We start from the raw sequence: 18,716 nt of genomic DNA, 5'->3' as shown, positions 1-18,716 counted from the left end.
CGCGTGTTCTCGCCACCGCGTTAGCATTAGTGGTGGTGTACGCGGGCGTGTGTGGAGTAACTCCGTACGGCTGTAAGCCAGCAGTATGAGTATGTCCCTCAGAGAGGGTGCTAGCGCGGGGGGCCCGATCACGTGGTGGAGGAGGGAGTGGAAGGGGCAGACTTCGCGCCCCACCTGCCCGGCGAGGGCGGTGCGTTGGACGTCGGCCCCTACATACGTGACACTGGCGACACTTCAAGCACCAGGTGTGACCGACACAACTATTGGAGACAAGGTGTGCGATGCAGCCTTGGGCAAGCAGATACGCGGTGATAAATAGACGGGCAGGTAGGCTCTTATACAGAGAACTGCCGACAGGGCTTGGCTGACAGGTCGAGGGCAACTCCTGTGGCGGCCACGACTCATTTGGTTGTGGTTACAATGGTTGCAGGTCCGATCCATCAGCACCACAAAAACATAGACAAAGGTCGTCTTTCAACGGCTACCACAGTGCACAATACACTCTGCAAGATTAGGTTTGCCTACCCAAGCAGTTTACCCTGGTGTTATTACCCAAAAACATTACTGTTACCAATGCAGCCATCTGCTGCTGGTGGGTCTTGGTGCTGTGTATATTGCTAATTGTTTCAACTGCCATGCCAGGAGATCGAACAGACAATCTCTGGATGGCAAGTCCAGTGTGGTCACCATGACACAACGACAGCATTTTTTACGTTAATTTTGTTTATTATATACTCCCAAGAACAAATACATCTTAGAAAGTATTTCATTAACTTATGTATGATGTATCTTCCTTCTTCGTCGGAAGGTGTCATAGGCAAACTTACTGATAATGCGATGAACCCTGATGCTTTATATCAATTCCAGCGATAACAAAAATCGCTGAATGTAACACAAAACACCACCAGGTGGCGATCGTAACAAAGGAATATACGGTACATATTTAACAGCATTTTTGCAGCCCACAGGCAGTGGCGACGAATCGCACAGGTTCACACTTGGACAATGAGGCTGTAGTGCAGTGCACGTTTGCTCATGACAAGATCATCCAGACTGCGTGACCGGAAGAGCATACGTGGCTCACAGCTCTTGTGACAATCGATGCATTCTGGGTACATTCGATGGTGGCACTGATGTTGCAGGTGGAGATGGCATTCACAATGATGCCCGCACACACATGCTAACCGGACGCGATTGTTGCTGGTGCACGCATACTTCTGATGGCCCGAAGTCCCATCTTGGGTCTCAGGCGTGCCTCCACGACTGGACATTGCAAACTCGCAAGTCTTTTCGTGGTCTCCCATCACTATCATTGTGTGGGAGCGCAGAGGCAGATGTGAGAACGTGCAAGCTGGAGGGACAGCATCCCTGATTATACTGGATGTGTCCACACTGTCCGTTTGAGTGGACACCGACCGCTGTTTGTTGTGTTCCCTGAGTGAGTGATGTTGTGCGTCACCTGGTGCAGTGGCCACACATTCATCATCAGCATTCACACTGTCGTTCTCGCTAGGGACATGCTCTGTCTGGCAGGCTGCGCATTGCCTGTTGGGTGTGCGTGATGAGAATATGTTCCTCTGAGGCACTTTGTAGATGAGTGGGCTTCCCAATGAGTCAGAAAACCCATTCTGCGTCCTTTTCAATGTCTGTGACCCACCGATGAAATCCTCAAAAGCGGAAAAGTGCAATCCCCCAGGTTGCTCGTAGAAGCTCTTTGCTGGGTGTGTCTTGAGCCCAATTCTTTCTCCGTCACGATGACATTTGTCAGCCAAGGGCACGGCCTCACCGAGGTGTGGCCACGACCGCATATCACAGGGAGGCAGCAGGGATCCGCATGGCAACAGTTCAGAGATGCATGATGGTGCTAAGTGGATCCCTTGGCTCGTTTGGCTGTCAGCACCACTCAGCGAGTCCGTGCTATGCTGTTAACGATCAAATACCGTTCATGGGTGAAACATAAAGCAACCGAGCTCTCAGTATAGCACACTAATGGGGGTGTTTTAATGCCAGACGTCCTCAAGGTCTAATCCTTGTGCCTTTATCGGTAGTATACTCTTTGATACTAACTTCTCCAATTAGACACGTGTTGATTAGGGCTCTTTAGTCTCACAATATTTACACCCTATTATCAATCCACTGCTGGATGACGGTGTGGGTTGTTTGACTCGCTGATGTTAGCTTTTACCAAGAATTGAACTCAGGTCGTCGGATTTAAGTGCAATATGCTAATCACTGGTTTAAAGATAACTGTGACTGAAACACAAAAAACACTTGCAGCATCTCCATTTAATCCTAGGAATATTCATTTAATTAGGTTAGGCCATTGACATTTTCCGTTGAAAAATATCCGCATCGCTAGCAGGTTGTACCCTTATAAATGAAATTCGATCATTATCTGATCGTTATAGACTCCATCAGGCGGATCCGCATTAAGTTTCCTATGATAAGCCGATATATGATATATCATACAATATAAAAACCATCATAATCATATCACCAGTTTTGTAAAATATCCTAATTGTCATTGTACATTTATAAAAAAAACGTACAAAATAATTAAATAACACAACACTTCAAGTTTATACATAAATGCTGCAGCTATTACATTAACAATTTTTTAAGAAATCCCTGTGTAATTCATGGCCTTAGTGGCTATACGAGTCATCATTTTCATAGTTAAATGTAATATTTTATTGCACACTGTTTAACTGATAGCATATGCATTATAGGAAACCTATGATGCAGGCTTATATTGTGTAACCTGCAGTTCAAGAACTTTGAAGTTAGATTTTTCCTGGAAATACAGCAAAGCATAACTGTAATAAACCTGCACACTGCAATTACAAAGTTTTTGGAAATTGATATAACGATCTTAATCATTTGGTGAAAATGGATTGTCTTACTTGGTGGTGCACAGCAGAGCTGCAGTCGAAGATGGCCGGGTCTTCGGCATAGCCACTGCTGTCTGAATGTGCACTGCCGGTCCGCGCTGGGAGCCCTGTACAGCGTATACACGCAGGGTTGGCGCGTGTGATGGTGCCATACCTCATTAGTCACCCCGTGCCCTTATACATCTCAACGTTCATCATACAAAGTACAATCACAAGGGAGAAACACAAACAAATAGACACTTTTTTCCCGTATTGAAATGGCTGTACGCCATATGGACCTGAAAACTCAATTTCCATGTACAATAATACGGATACATAACAACACAGTCTTGACTGCGTGACCGAGTGAGTAAATTCCGGTGATATTCTTTTGCAATCGCTAGAAACCCGTAATTTGAGACAATTCAGATACAATTTTCCTAATACAAAACCTGGATTCGAGATTTAAAAATGAATGAAACAAATGTAACATCGAAATGTCATTCAGAATAGTTGATAAAAAAAAATACAGGGTGATCCATTTATGATCTTTTTCTCAACAAGTGATTGAATATTTAGAGTAGGCAGTAGCATTGATTTCAGAGGTTTTGAATTGAATTGTCGTGTTCTGTTCAATGTATCCCTATTATTTTATCTGAATATATATAAGTCAATCACCCTATTTATTAAAATAATCAGAATCATATTTTAGTTTTAATCTAAGGACCCTAATGAGTGTGTGTATGTACGAATTAATGCATGCTTGTGTGTACATTAAATGAGATAGAGGGGCAGCTGAAGAAAGTAAAGAGTTGAGAAACGGTGGAAAGCAAACTCATTGCATTAATTTTGAAATGTCCACTTACCCCAGAACTCTTTCTCTCCCGCCGAGTGCAGCCCTGCTCGGCAGGTCTCTCCATCATTACTCAGAACCTAGGGTCGAGGGTGAGGTGATTTAGGACTTGGAATAAACAGATTCATATTTTGCTGCAAATGTATACGTGTATATATTTTTGAAACCGTTTCACACTCCGCATATCGGTGGCAGTGTATGTGTGTAGCATTGCATTTTAATAGCAGCCATGAGTAAGAATACATTAAATTATTACATACCATAGTATGACTTATTATCTTCAGTAATTACAACTTTCTGAAATTGCACTGTAATCTGCCATATTCTATATATTATTATATATATTTACACTTTTTCCAAATTTATTTTGCATTATAACAATTTTATACACTGTACCCTAGCATCTATGTCACATGTTCAGGATATTCCATACAAAGGACATGTATAAATGGGATCTCACCTGATTAAAATTAAGGTTACACTACATTAAAACCCTCTCATGCATCATGTCCACTAAGGTAGACTGTTATGATATATATGACTGCCATCGAATTATATGAAAAAAAACACATTTGGTGGGGGTTCCTATGACTCATGAAATCATATTAAAAGCAAATTATGAAAATGTTGTCTTATAATAATTTACAAGAGTGTTAATAAAAAACTAAAATATTAAACAAATACTTTCTTTAAAATTAAACACTGTGATTACATACTAGAAGGTGCAAAATATGAACATATGGAGGGGGGGGAAAAATACAGTAATGGGTTTCCAAGGTAGGTAGCTGACATCCTTAATCCACTACCCCCATCTCTTCCAGGTCAAACGAGTCCTTGAGTCTGGGCTTGTCCTGCGGGCCGTGGTGGGTAGTTGATGATCCTTTGTCTCTGTGCACGACTGCACTGGGTCGTGGGATGCATGACTGCCTGCTCATGGGAATTTCCGCCTCATCAGTTAATTTTGTCTGAAAGCAGCCTATGACATCGGAGGGCTCGTCTCTGTGCTCCCCAGAAGCCCTTGATTCTTCACCAGCTGTGCCCACCTTGCAGCTTGTGAGCATTGAGATGCCAGACTTTAGAAAAGTAACCTCTGTCCCTGAGTCCGGCTCTCTGCAATCCCTACACGTGCACGAGTATTTTTCTTCAACCACTTTCAGACAAGTGTTAGTTAAACCTGCTGCTATAAAAGCCTCGCCAAACTGAAAATGTACAGTCTTGAGTGACGGTTCAGCCAGCATGCTCTCTCTTGTTAAATGGCCACCAGCAGTGGCGATGGCAGGTCGCTGTAATGACGTTTTGCCAGGCTCGGCAGTGGGAACGGTGAGTTTCTGTCTGACCAGCATCAAGCTGTTGCAATCTGTCATGTTAACAGTGCCACCGAACAATTTGTGCTTGGACAGAGTCTTGATGAGCCTGCGGGCAACCTTCGTCTTGCCAGAGCGCTGAATGTTGCCAACGCTAGTGCACTGGTCCTCCTCTCTTTCGCCCTGTCCCTGCTGCACAAACAGGCTACGGGTGCGCACCAGTGGCAGCAGCATCGGGACGTGCACTCCTGACACCTGAGAGTAGATCTGGTTCAACGTGTCAGCCACGTTGGCCAGCATCCTGACCTGGCGGAAACGGCCTGTGCACAGAAAGATATGTGACCTCTCCAAGATAAAAATGAGTCATTTATTATCAGTGTATTATAGTATCAACATAATCATCACCACCACCGCCACCATCATCATAAATATCAATATTTTATTTACTTATATCAAGGCCATAGCCATGGAGTCAACATTGGGGGGGGGGACAAAATCTTCCAGGGGGTGTGGGGATCCCCCCCCAGAAAAAAAATCTAAATTTGAAAACGAATTTCCTGCCCAAAATATAAAAAAAAATCACTAACACATAGGATGGACTTTTTATCTCTTTTTTACAATAATGTCTAATAGTGTATTGTATTACATTGCTCTGTTTTTTCTTTTTTATATTTTCTTATTTCATTGTATGTAATGGCAGAGATTAGGGATTAATAAAGTACAACCATAACCACAATCATATAAACATAAATATATTTTATAGCAATATATATTGAGCATATTTGAATATTGGGGGGGGGGGTGTGTCCCCCAATATATATTATAATTACGGCCTTTACTTATATAGTACCTTTCACATAATGTATAAAAGCTATTATCACACAACTCAAAACAGGGGCTATCTCCTGTAAAAAATAGTTTTAAATGGACCGTAAAAACTGCAAAAAAATGTAACCTCACAAACATCCAGTTTATGGCAATTAGACTGCAGTTTAAAGCAATCGCGAACAAATAAAACAAGGTGAAAATTAAACCATCAATTATATTAGTTGCAGAATTTGCCTAATTAGTATATATATTTTGTAAGTCTAAAACTATTCTTAATCCACAGCATAATTTTGTTTTATAATTAAGCATAATTCATAGTTTTGTTTGAGCAAAATGTTTAACCGTTTACAGTAAAAAAAATAATCCATATTTTCGACATCTATAAATTACACTGTTAAGACCTTCATAAAATGTAAATTGTTGGGTTTTAAGTTTAAATTATTCCTTACATAATTGTTGTAACTCTGCCAAATACAAATACAGCACCAGAAAACCACCTAGCTGAGCATGGGAATTGTAACTGGCAATTTCTTCTTCCTGATGGCCTTGTTGATAGTCATGCAGCTGAAGGCAGACTTGGCCGAGCCTGCTGTGGCTGTGAGTTAAACAGCACGACAGAGAAACGTTGTGAACATCGAAGAGGCAACTTACGCTCGAGACCAGAGTGCTCGCCTGAGAGGCGTGCGAGCTGCGATGCGAGGAGCACCTGCCCGTTGATCCCCCGTGCCTGCGACACACTGGAGAAGTAACGTGCTGGGATCTTGGTGGTGACATCTGGTTCATCCTTCCCAAAGCCCAGGTTGTACAGGACCTTCTCTGGGTCTTCTGAACGCTTACAAAGCAGCTCGCTTACCCTGTTGGGAGAAACAGCGAGAGCTCGAGGTTTACTTCATGATTTTTTAAAACCAAAGTGGAACAGTGGTGCAGGCCTGCTGGTGACAGTGGTGTTGGTAATGTTTGGCTTGTATGTAAGAACAAGCAATAACTACAAAAATACTGTGGTTAAATTCGAGCCTCGAGTGATACTTTAATGGATAAGTCATCAAAATGAATCATAATGAGCTTCTAAAACTGTGTGTTCCCTTGTGTGAATGCGTACCTGTACTCTGAATGCATATAGCTATATCTAATTTTAAAATTCAGTGGTGAGGGCTCAGTTAATTGTTCCTAACTCGGTGGGCCAAAACTTGTAAGACTGAGGACAATAAATAATATATGAAGAACCAAGAAATTCCATGTCTCCATGTGTAGTCTCTAAAACGTAAGGGTATAATAATGTCCCCAGCAAGATTCAATGAATTGCCATGAAACTGAATAAGGTTTTTTTTCAAAGTAGAGGAAAGAGTAGCCACGCAACGCCATTACATCAACAAATTGATTATTTCAAACTCAAATCAATACATTGTTAGCTTGTGAATCAATGTTAATCGATGCATTATTACACTTCTAGAAGGAATGTGCTGTTTACTCAACCTCTCTCAACAGATTAACTCGTAAAATTGGGTGAAATTGAGGACATTCCAGTTTATCCCCTTTTCACTTACGACACTCGAGGGGTGCAGTGCGCATGCAGGCTGTCGCTCTGGTGTCCAAGGCAAACTTTGGTGGCATTACTCCCTGTGGTGGGTGGCGCTTGGAGGTCCACAGCAGTCGCCTGCCAGCCTCCCCTGCTGGTTAGCCAGAGATCCCGCTTGGAACTTCTTTTTGTACGTAGTTCGACAGCAGCAGGCAAAGTTGGACCCTTCTTATCTCGGGGACTCACGGTCTCCATGGCTGCACACGGCAAACTTGATCACCTGGCGGCACTCAGTGCGATTCCTGAACCAACTGCTGGAAAAGGTGAAAACCCTTTAACGTGAGTTACTGGCACAAGTTAAACCCTTCAACTTATGAGTTTACACATGATCATCCTTGACATTACCCGCCAACTTAGGTGAGTCCCATATACAGTATACACACACCAAACTTAAATGCAAATTGTTTCAATGTGACCTGAAATGGCTAACTTTCAAAAATACTGATTGTCATACACACCTACTTGTGTGGGGCAACTTAGCAATACCAGGCTTGCAATTGAATGTGCAGCTAATGAGACCTCGAGTTGTCAGCGACTGATAACGACTTTCATGTGCATTTGTGCGTTCCTTTTTCAAATTTCTTAAAGTAATAATAAGTACATTATGTTATTTAATGTCTAGACTTATTTTATCATATGCTGGGCCAATCTGGGAAAAAGGGAAGTAGAGTAGGTATAGTTGCAATATCCTTTGAAAATGTGCAATCTGCCGTTACTCTCACCAACCCATGATGAAGTTGCATCAGCTGCCAACAAATGGTGAACATATTAATCTAGAAAATAGGAATTACGGCGGGAAGTATAGATAGGATACAAACTGTACTGGATATCTCTTATCCGTAGCTCTATTATGGTTTCAAATATCCGTGGCAGCTGTAGCCCTATTTTTCCTATTTCGTATTGGCAAAAAGGTGCATGTCGGTGAGTGCATCACACAAAGGCTGCCATGTACCTGTTAACAGCCTCTTCTTAAAATGTACAAATCACAAACACCAGTATAGGTAGAGTCACCAGGACTTCACCCGCCAGACCAGCTGTTTGTACTATGCACAAAATAGATTCATGTACAGATACTGTAATTTGATATCCCAGTTCTACTTAAGTCATCAGTTCATCTGGCTATATGTCGATTCGCTGCCATACAAACCGCCGCTTATGTTAAGTATGTTGTTGACAATATCTTATTCAGACGATGTAAGACTATTTATCAGGGGTAATGGTGCTGTATATTTAATATGGATACTGTTTTATTGCATAGCAAGACATGTGGCTCATATTATGCGAAAGCAGTCAAGTATTTTTACAGTAATCATCACCAGTCATGATCTATTCACTGCTGCACAAAGGCCTTCCCAAGCCGTCACCATCTATCACGGTCCCGCAATGCAACAATCCGAGTTAACATCTGCACATGACTTGATCTCATCACTCCATCTACGAGGTGGACGTCCTATAAAATAATATTCTACCCTTCAATTGCCAGTCTACCGTTAGTCTCGATTACCGGCAACCATCAATCCATTATAGCCACGTGTCCTGCCTAAGCCCACTTAATTTCCTTAACAGATAATATTACGACGGTAAAACTCATTTACAAAAAACAATGGAACAGCTCCCCTGAGACTGGAAGAAGTACAAACACATTATATGATGTGAATAAGAGTCAGGAAGGTTGTTCAGCATTTCTATAAACACTCTTTTAATTTCCACATTGGGCGCTAAAATGGTGTAATACACAACAGAACTGTACTGAGCAGCATTTCATTTCCTCATGCACCCCGGGCCATTCATCCACCACCACCACGCCTAAATAAAAGACTCGGCTTACCAACACGCGCGTCATTAGAGTCGAAACAATGTTCAACCCTACAAAGCTTGAATCACGCATACACATTTCTGACAATACGCTGGACGGTGGTGCACAATTTAGAGGTTCAGCGCATTTGTAAAAAAACGCTGCTCTAAAAGGAAATAATGTACAGTAACAGCCGACGTTTCGAGCAATTTACCTTCTTAAGAGCATTGAGATTTGACCCCTGCTATGATCGCTGCTATGAAGAAGGGCCGCTGCTCCGAAGCGTCGTCTATTACATATATAGGTTCCATTTAGGGCAGTTTTATTGACGAATATGCCGAGTTTTTGTGTTCTTCAAAGCCATAACTCAATGCACCGCATTGACGACCGCCACATGTCAAAATAAAGTGCGTTTGTGACACCAACCTGCAATGGGTGATGGCACAGACAGCCGAAGTTGATGATTTCACCTTCCTGTGGAAGATTCCTGTTGGATGGGGGAGGGGGGTTTGGGCGGGGTGATTGGTCCGAGCCCCTCCGGACAGCACCTCTGCCTGCCGTTACCCGCACGGGGCTGTCATGAGCTGGCCCCTCACACGCAGCTACCTCTCCTCTCTCTTCTCATGTCAGCTTCTCGCTACCGCTTGATGCCCTTTGCGAGTCGCCGGTGCTTTCCGTGAGAACAGGTATGACTCAAAGCTCGCCCTGTTTTGTTCCCTTTGCTGGCCACCACCCACCCACGAACGCAATAGTTTTCAATTTGTCAACATGTTAAGCGAGCGGCACTAATGGGGATTTGAAAGCGCACGTTAGACGGCCCTGTTGTCAGCCCACTACTGGATGAGGGCTTCCCCCCAGGCGATGTGCCCGGGACGTGGGGGCTGTTTAATCGTACTGCAGTATTCGACCAGCGTGGTGAAGTATAAAGTACTGTATGATGGAATTACCAACCACACAGTACATGTTATGTATATCGTTTATTGTAAAATTTCAATCACAGTTCCTATGATCACTGTTACATTGCTTTTATAGATTTATTTTGGTGATTTCGAAAACATTTTGGTTTAGCCATATTTGTTTGTTGTAGAACAGAGTTAGACTGATAACTTTAATCTAAATTGTCCTATGATTGTTATTGTTTGACTTGCATACCACTGGGATTTTTGCACACAGCATTTATATACGGTGCTTTTCCTGGATTTTTCTGTTTGCGCGTAGTCACTTTAATATGTTTCTTGTTCATGTTTTTGTTTGTTGCGGTTGCACCCAATTCAAGAGCCGAATGGCTCACAGGGCTATACCAAATAAATGAAACTGAAAACTGAAACTGAAACCAACCACCCCCAGCCTCCCATGCCGTGCTGCATGCATCACGCTCGTCAGTGCGGGGTTTGTGAGGGCGGCGGGGCATAGTGCAATACAATCATGGTATTTACCGCATTGCCCTGCCTCTGTTGCCCGCACCGTGGTACAACCTCGCGCGCAGCCTATAGCACATGTTGTGCACGATGCTCGCTCATCCGAGCACTGTTTATATGCGGGCTCAAAGTCAGCTTAGCTTCCAAAATCCCGACGAAGTTCATCTGGCGCACCATTCCTGGCACGCGGTGTCGTGTTCATATCACCACGAATGCGCGCGGTCTGTGATGGTCGGGTGTCTGTCAAGGGAGGGAGGGTGGGAGGTTTGTTCGTTGCTTGGAAGGTATGACCACAGATGGATATAGCCAGGTGTTGTAGGCGCGTATGGCTGTTGAGGTGTGAGGAGACGGTAGTGGAGTTAATGAAGTCATCGTTTAATGTCTTACTACATTTTTTTTCCTGGTCGCTCGTAGACTGGAGTTGGCACGTCAAACGAGTAGTTAAAGCCTTAGCGAGAGGTATACTGGATTTGGTGTACCGAGTGCGGATAAAGTATTTTCGGGTCGCCGAACTTGATCGAATCTGGTTGAAATTAAAACCCTGGGCGCAGTCTACAATACAGTAATATGTGGCCCCATCATTGGATTGAGGCTGTGGATTGAATTTAAAGCGTGTCCGTGGGAGGGCTATGAGTATCATCCCATCGTTTATGTGACATTCCTGTCACATGAAGCCAAACACTAATATCTGGAATTGTCCAGATACCCAAATGCAGAACCCTCTTTAAATATAGCACTGGATAAATGACACAGAATAGAAGCAATACGTTCATAAAATGCGTGTCCGTGTGTCAGTGTACAAGATTACACTCCTAAAAAAATGGCCAAATATTGACAAGTGTGGTCTCATTGGAAAACGTCATCATCGCAGGGACAAAGGGCCATTTGATTCCCTGACCTTTGAAAAAGCCATGCGCGCCCTGGGAGAGTCTGGCGGGTTATCAAATGTAGAGACGTACTCCTATTCAAACTATGAAATAAAAATGCAGATATGTATCGCCGAGTAGCGAAATCATTTGGCGTGCCCCCTAGCGTCACATTTACAGCGTTTCCATGAGGGGGCAAAAAGCCTAACGGAGGGCGATACTCGAGTTAATTGGATGAGCCATGCCAATACAGGTGGCTATCTATGTGGTTCTTTGAGCGTTATGCCACCGTCATGCGTGGGGTTTTCCGTTTACTTCGGATTCCTCCGACAGGACCCACAATAAAATGTGTCTTGTAGGTTCAGGATACTGTTAAAATGAATGGAATTATGGAGGCGCCTGCGTACATGAAGAGCAATATGGAATAAATCCATCGTGTTACCCATTTTACACACTGCACTCCAAATGTTTTCACATTGAACATGATAACATGAAATTGTATGCACATTTAATTGTTAATTGTAACTTAATGTACCCATGTACAATGCATGTTATTAGAGGTAAACCCAATGTCATCGGAAAACTGCTGTTCTGTAGACTACCCAGAGTGATTGTAATTCAATCGGCCCTGGAGGGAATGCGGCGATCCGCCAACTGAGATTTGAACTTGCAGTATTCCGATGGCTGAAACGATAATGACTCCCGTTATGATGCAAGCAAGCAGACCAAACGTGAAACATCTAACAGTGCATTTCTCATCCTGTCAATATCTTATTGAGCGTGAAAAGATGCGAGCCTTAGCAGACTCACACATTTTCATAGTAAGCAATTAAATCGGAATTACGTGTAGCACTACTAAACTACACATTATTTGTGAGTCTGTCACTGGTATCTTCAACACAACTTATGAATTAACAGATTGGCTCACAGAGTACAGTACAAACAGCGTCGCCAACTCTCGCGTTTCGGAGATGCTTTCATCCAGCAATGGATTAATCAGGACGGATTATGATTTGCTTTTTATTCTTGCAATATGTTCATGAGAAATGCCCAATTTCAAAGTCTGCTTGCCACGAGAGAGCTTCATGTGAGAGTTCGTGTTGTTTTGCTATTCCTTCGTTGAAGGAGCACAGCCTACATTGGTTTACTATATGGTCCATAGTGTGGTTTTCTCGGCCACAATAGCACTGTGGCTTATGTCTTTAATTTTCCATTTGCGTACTGTGCTTTCAAACCGACAAACACCAGTTCGATTCCCAAACACCGCTAACAGAGGCGGTGACTGATATCTGAACTAATCCTGCCCCATTCCGAAACGTTTTCAATCCACATTGACGGAAGAAGAAGCATGGTCAAACAACCCTCACGGAACCATACAGCATCGGAAGGTCTTCATCCAGCAGTGGAGTGACAATTTATGTTAATTATTACACACACTGTAAAATACAATTATTTGATGCCTAGTACAAACACATGAACCACCCAATAGATAATTTGCGATATATGCAAATGCAGGTTCCTTATTCACCTGCACTAGAACTATACTGTAATTTGACCTAAAACTAGAAGCATTTGTTGAACGCCTTAACACCTTGTCTCTCTCTCTCTCTCTGCTGACCTTCATTGACAGCGTGATATTCGCTCCTTGCCTAAATGTCACGAATTCATTTCACCCTCCATCTGCCCATGTGCACAATCCCCATGCGGTTCACAGAACCGTACATTTTGTGATTGTGTATATATGTTATGGGTGTAACGATTGAATCATTTCTCTTAAATAATCGATGATTTCTTAAATTGTCAATATAGGAGCCTCTAGCGGCTTCTTGTGTCATGTGAACCCATTACATACAACGCATACTAATCGAAAGCAGCCGATTCTGGCATGCACCCATGTATGCACAATGAATGTAAGATTCGAATATAATTGATTAGCAACTCCAAAAATCCTCTCTACAATGATGACCAAGACCATCACTGCCAGGGGTCGCTTCTCATCGGCAGCCTCCGCTAGTGGCAGCGCCCACCGACTTTAAAGAGACAGCGAAAAGTCTCATAAATTTCACTTGGCTTTTGAATGACACCGAGCTCTGCGCTTCAGAGTTAATGTAATTCATATATGTGAAACCTTATGCCCATTACAAATTGCATTGTTAACAGATGACTATGCCAAATATTCCACATTTCATCATTTTATGGCGTTGGTTCTATTTGTATATAACCTTTTTAGCAAATATGTAAATAACAATGTGCAGCCGATTTTAAATCAAATGATGGGTGAAGGCCTCCCTTTCCACATCGTGACTGTCATGAAGGTTGCCAGATCAAACTTCACCACGCCGGTTAGGTTCGGCGTAATTCGTGAAGTGGAGGCCTATCACCACTACTAAACAGCTTAAATGTTTAAATACCAGTTTAAAGGGAGTTATTTGCAGGAACATTTGGATTTAATCGGGTTTTCAATATAAGAGCACTCACTAGTAGTGAAAGAGTGATCCCCTGGCGGTTGCGTGGTAGAACAGGATAATTGAGTGGACATGCAATTGAGATTTGTGAAAAAAAGTAAATTTCAGGATTCGAACCCAGGTTTCCTACTTGAGAAGCAACCACGTTACCCACTCCACTATGTAGATCTGGTGACTATCATCAATGCTATGGTTGTAAAATCATTGCCCTGATTGATATCCCTGTTTCAAATGTCTATACATATAACATAACAATAAAATAAAATTAATTATACCATTTCCGTGTTGTCATTACGGGCAGCCCGGGTTACGGGATGTAGTACCAGCCATAGCGGCGCTTGGGTGAGCGCTGGTTAGCGCGGTGGCACCGCAAGCAGTGTGCGGTGCGGGCTCCCAGTGATGGAGCGAGAGGGAGCGTCAGCCAGCCAGGGTTACCTTGGGGCATGATACGCCGGTTGACCTGCTGTCACGTGACCGGATGATATTGGAGGGGGGCCACCGGTAGACGGGGGCCATAGGGCGGTCACGTGGTCCAAAGGAGCTCTCGGGAACCTTCGAGAAGGAGCTCGAGAGACCTGGAAGGTGGGCGGGGTGAAGGGCGGAGCCAGCTCCGGGCCGGGGGAATATAACGAGGGCCCCGTGAGGAGCTCAAGGTTCTTCGTGTGCTGGTGTTACGAAGATCCACGTCGGGGAGAAGAAGCCTCTAGCCACGCGGTCCGGGACCCTGTTAGTGGTCCGGACCGAGATAGCGAACCGTGTCTAGTTCTGCCATAGCGTGGTTAGATGGGCATTCGAGACCCGAGTGTAGATCGTGTTGTGTTGCATGTTAATGTGTAATAAATAGTGTTGCTCCCAAGATAACGTCTACAACTCAGTTGGACTCACTACACATATGAATGTTTTCAATTGTAAAAGAAAATACCGTAGTCAATGAGAATGATTCTGGTCTTGAACCCATTATCCCATTTTTGTATGCTTTCTACTCAATTGTGCTTGTGTATGGTAGCAATATATTCAGGAAAAAAAGTCCCGATGTTGAGGTTTGGAAGCCATGAGAGGGCTTCAGGAGAGGATTTGAGTACTCTTTGGTTCTTTCGGTAAAGTCGGTAAAGTTATTTTATACCTACGTGACTTTACCGAAAGAACCAAAGAATATGAATCCCTGCAGTCACGAAAACTTCAAATTTAGATAGGGTTTGAGTAGTTTTGCTATCCCTCAATTGAAGGAGCACAGCTTGCAGTGTTTTCTATGTGGTTCATACTTTGTGTTGCATGGCCACAATCGCACCACTGTGTATGTTTGTTGAACTTATTTTGCACCGTACGTAGCCAACCGTGCTAATCGGAGGTGTGGTTTGTCTTTAGATGTCCATGTCTGAAAGAGATATATGTATCGGCCAGTTGATGTTCTGATGCAGTTGATGGTACATCAATGTCTTCGAGGAAAGTCAAAGCCATAAGGTGTGATGTTTGTGTCTGAAATGAGGTGTTTATTCCAGACATCTGCGTTGTTTCACTCTGTTTGCTAACACTCTTACAGATCTGGATGAGATTTTAGGATGGTGACAGGATGATCCCAGAAGGGGGATCAAGACTTGAATCGGCGGTGAGTTACACTGTTGAAGTCTTGGTTGATGGATAGGTTGCCGTGTAAATGCCTTTGCAGTTTGCACGTCTCTCCGGATATTTGGTGTCAAAATGCACCAGAACAAGGAACCAGGAGATTGCTGGTTTTAATATTCCGGTTTATGATGTGTATTGTGTTATTTAATTGTGAATCTAGCAGATATGTATTAGTTTCTGGAGCAGGCTGAAGCACAATACTCTTCCATTGAGTCGATCAGTTAGAGGACAGCAGTTCGCAGCACATCATCTGAGGAGCACCCCAGGTCATTCCTACAAGTTTTTGTAATACAGCAATTCTTGAATTGGTCTTTTCACTGATCTGTTTTATGTGGGGATTGAATGTCAGGCTTCTGTCAATGACAATGCCTAGATGTCTTTGAGTGAGCTCTTAGCGCACTGGGCTACTACATCTGCTGCATCATTATCCACTCAACTTTTATAAAGAGAAATTATGACATCACGCCAGTTGACTGCTCACGAATCCGAGTTTCATGAACGCCCCTTGAAACACTCTCCACGGAACCAGAAATAACAAAAAAAAACTCCACACATTCGTCAATAAGTGGCCTTAAAAGAAAAAGGTATATGGGGCCATCCATAAATGACGTCACGCGCCTAGGGGGGGGGGTCAGACATTTGTGACGATGTGTGAAAATGGAAATATGGTTTTAGGGGGCGGGGGGGGGGGGCAGAGCTTTGTGACGTCATATTTGAGGGGGGTCTGAATTTTTGTAACGCCGTGTGACGAGGGGGGGGGGGAATCGGCCAAAATCGCGTGACGTCATTTATGGACGGCCCCTATACCGTATCATAGACGAAGTTTTGAGCAATGGTCCTTCACAGTGCATAGGGTAGAACCAGACTCTCTCACATTTGTATTGTCGTAATTCTTAAGATTTGCTGCACTCATCATTGACGTTAGCCATGGCCAGTGAAGTGAACCTAAGTTTGTTTTGCTAATACGCTATGCAATGCGCTAACCACACGGATCTCCCTATGAGTTTGCAGCCCTGAGTCAGTGGCGGAAATGCAAAATTCCTATTATGGTGGGGGCTACTAAATAATTTCGTGAGACACCCGCTGTTCTAGCCTCCCACGCAGATGTAAGAGGTGGCAATTATTACTGCATGAATGTAGACGGGATGTGCGTGCCACAGACGAGAAGTGGCTCATGAGTAAAAAAAAGAAATTTGCCACAGTGAGACAGTCACGACAATTCGTATAATTGCAGTAAAGTTAGTTGGTTGCCTTGTAACAGTCACATTTTTCTGATGAGGCAGTATCAATGCCCGAAAAGTATTCTGCAATATTTTCAGAGGCTAGTTGTTGTCCTTCGTGGAAATATATAGAACCAACTGGTGGGTCACACAGAGATATACTTACCTTTACGGAAATTGGGTTGAGAAGCACTAGTCGATTTATCAGCTGCCTATATCTAATTCAGAAAAGGTAAAACAAAAATATAAATAAGCATTCCTGCAATTGCTTGCTCACGCTACTGCTGACAGAAATAACCTCTCTTTAGAGCTCCAGACAGCACCTCTAGATGGCATTTGGCCTATTCTTCCAAGCTGCCGATCAACAAACTGGTGTTAACCATTCATACTAAGACTACTGGGTGGAATATGGCGCGGTTGGATTTGATAAGCTTGCACCATTGCTTAACTACAGCGCCAGGAGAACTGGCTTGAATTGGCGACCACCATGCAGAAAAAAAGGCTGTCTGTTATAGGGCTGTGAGGCTACGTGGTGACCAGGACATACCAGTGCAGCACATACCTTTATTGTACCGTACTTCCACGTCTACGCTTATTACATTCACCAACCCGTGAAAGCTTGGGGAAGCCCTAGTCCAGCAGTGGATTGACAAAAATGGCTGTACATGTACATGTCTGTGAGCATCAGGTGACTTTTAAGGTGTTGCTGGTGCAGTGTAAATGAAGCGGGCGTTGTGTGAGTTTGTGCCCGCATGTGTTCGCTGTGGACAGGAAACATGTGGTTCCCGCCTGCAACCACAATGCCTTATCTCAGCCGCACGACCAAGCTCCCAATTACATTTTCCTTCTATTTTTCCTTCTATAGTGGGGACATGAGCCATTCTCTTGACATGTGGCAGGACCCAGGACAAACTAGAGATGCATTGAGTCAACTGCAGATTCCCACGTCACTCTGTCAACTACGATTTTCATATCTGCCTGTAATTATGTCGTTTCACAGCTGGCAAGAGTGGATCACTGGCAGTGGTGTCGTGGCAGGGCAGCTGATGACAGCAGCGAGGCGTGAGGCCCTGGGGCTTGAGTTCTGAAATATTGTGTAAATATAACGAGGAAGCGATTTGCGTACACTTCTAAAATGCATAGTTGTCTCGGCCTCGCTGTGCGCTGCGTTGCACCACTCTCCGAGTAGATAAGCTCGCATCCAATAAACCTTCAGAGCCAGGGTGAACATCCGACTCCAAACATATTTAATGAATTGAACGAGGTAAAACTGATGGAAAAACACAGCACAAATACAGCATCTGTTAATACTTGGTAATATCAATACAATGAATGAACACTACAGCATCATAACATTGTCTGAGATAACATGAAACTCAACAACAGATCCTGGATGGACCAGGCACCTATACATTAGTACTGAATAGCTATACAAGAGAATAAGCTACTGTGTTAAGTAAGGGCACATCGTGTGATCACCATGCTGCAGCCTAAATGTACAGCACTACACATAATACTGAACTGTGGATGAGATATGTCGTCATCCTTGCTCTCAAGATCGCAATAAGGTTACATGGGTACGAGTCTGACTCGACTTATTCAATTACAAGTAACATTTACAATAAGGCAAGTTACAAGCTTCATTCTTAACTAGGCCTCATATTTATCATAACAATTTAACAGCATTATAAAGGCATTTACAGCATTATAACGGTCACTCTAACATTATAACAGCATTCCCAATATTATAAGAACATAAACGAACTTACAGACAATGCTTCTTAAAGTCTCACAATGAACAGATGCACCTGTGGTCACCGAGACGTTATTTGTGCCTTCATTTTGTACTGTGTAATGGCTGACACCCGCGTGGTTGAGAGGAAATCTTAAATCGTAAC

General features: G+C 43.4%; 1 protein-coding gene and 2 long non-coding RNA genes across 4 annotated transcripts; 1 reads left to right on the top strand and 2 right to left on the bottom strand.

Annotated features, from left to right (window-relative positions):
* Nucleotides 1–795: 795 nt before the first annotated feature.
* Nucleotides 796–4,283, bottom strand: LOC144933043 (uncharacterized). The gene is made up of 3 exons (XR_013636977.1): nucleotides 3,737–4,283; nucleotides 2,904–2,998; nucleotides 796–1,922 (listed from the first exon to the last, which is right to left on the bottom strand). It is a non-coding gene; the product is annotated as an uncharacterized LOC144933043 (long non-coding RNA).
* A 145-nt stretch (nucleotides 4,284–4,428) lies between these two features.
* On the bottom strand, nucleotides 4,429–7,626 carry LOC144933033 (uncharacterized). The gene is made up of 3 exons (XM_078857488.1): nucleotides 7,400–7,626; nucleotides 6,507–6,709; nucleotides 4,429–5,347 (listed from the first exon to the last, which is right to left on the bottom strand). The coding sequence occupies exons 1-3, from the start codon at nucleotides 7,624–7,626 to the stop codon at nucleotides 4,518–4,520; spliced, it is 1,260 nt and encodes a 419-aa protein (XP_078713614.1). The 3' UTR covers nucleotides 4,429–4,517.
* A 7-nt stretch (nucleotides 7,627–7,633) lies between these two features.
* On the top strand, nucleotides 7,634–18,204 carry LOC144933038 (uncharacterized). Of its 2 annotated transcripts, none has more exons than XR_013636976.1 (3): nucleotides 7,634–7,710; nucleotides 15,516–15,581; nucleotides 17,819–18,204. It is a non-coding gene; the product is annotated as an uncharacterized LOC144933038 (long non-coding RNA). The 2 variants fall into 2 exon arrangements; XR_013636975.1 differs by lacking the exon at nucleotides 7,634–7,710 and adding an exon at nucleotides 9,793–9,912.
* The last annotated feature ends 512 nt before the right edge of the window (nucleotides 18,205–18,716 follow it).

The sequence above is a fragment of the Lampetra fluviatilis genome, chromosome 1 (genome assembly GCF_964198595.1).
Source record: "Lampetra fluviatilis chromosome 1, kcLamFluv1.1, whole genome shotgun sequence".
In the NCBI taxonomy this organism is placed as follows: Eukaryota; Metazoa; Chordata; class Hyperoartia; order Petromyzontiformes; family Petromyzontidae; genus Lampetra; species Lampetra fluviatilis.
This window is presented reverse-complemented; position numbering and strand designations above follow the sequence as displayed.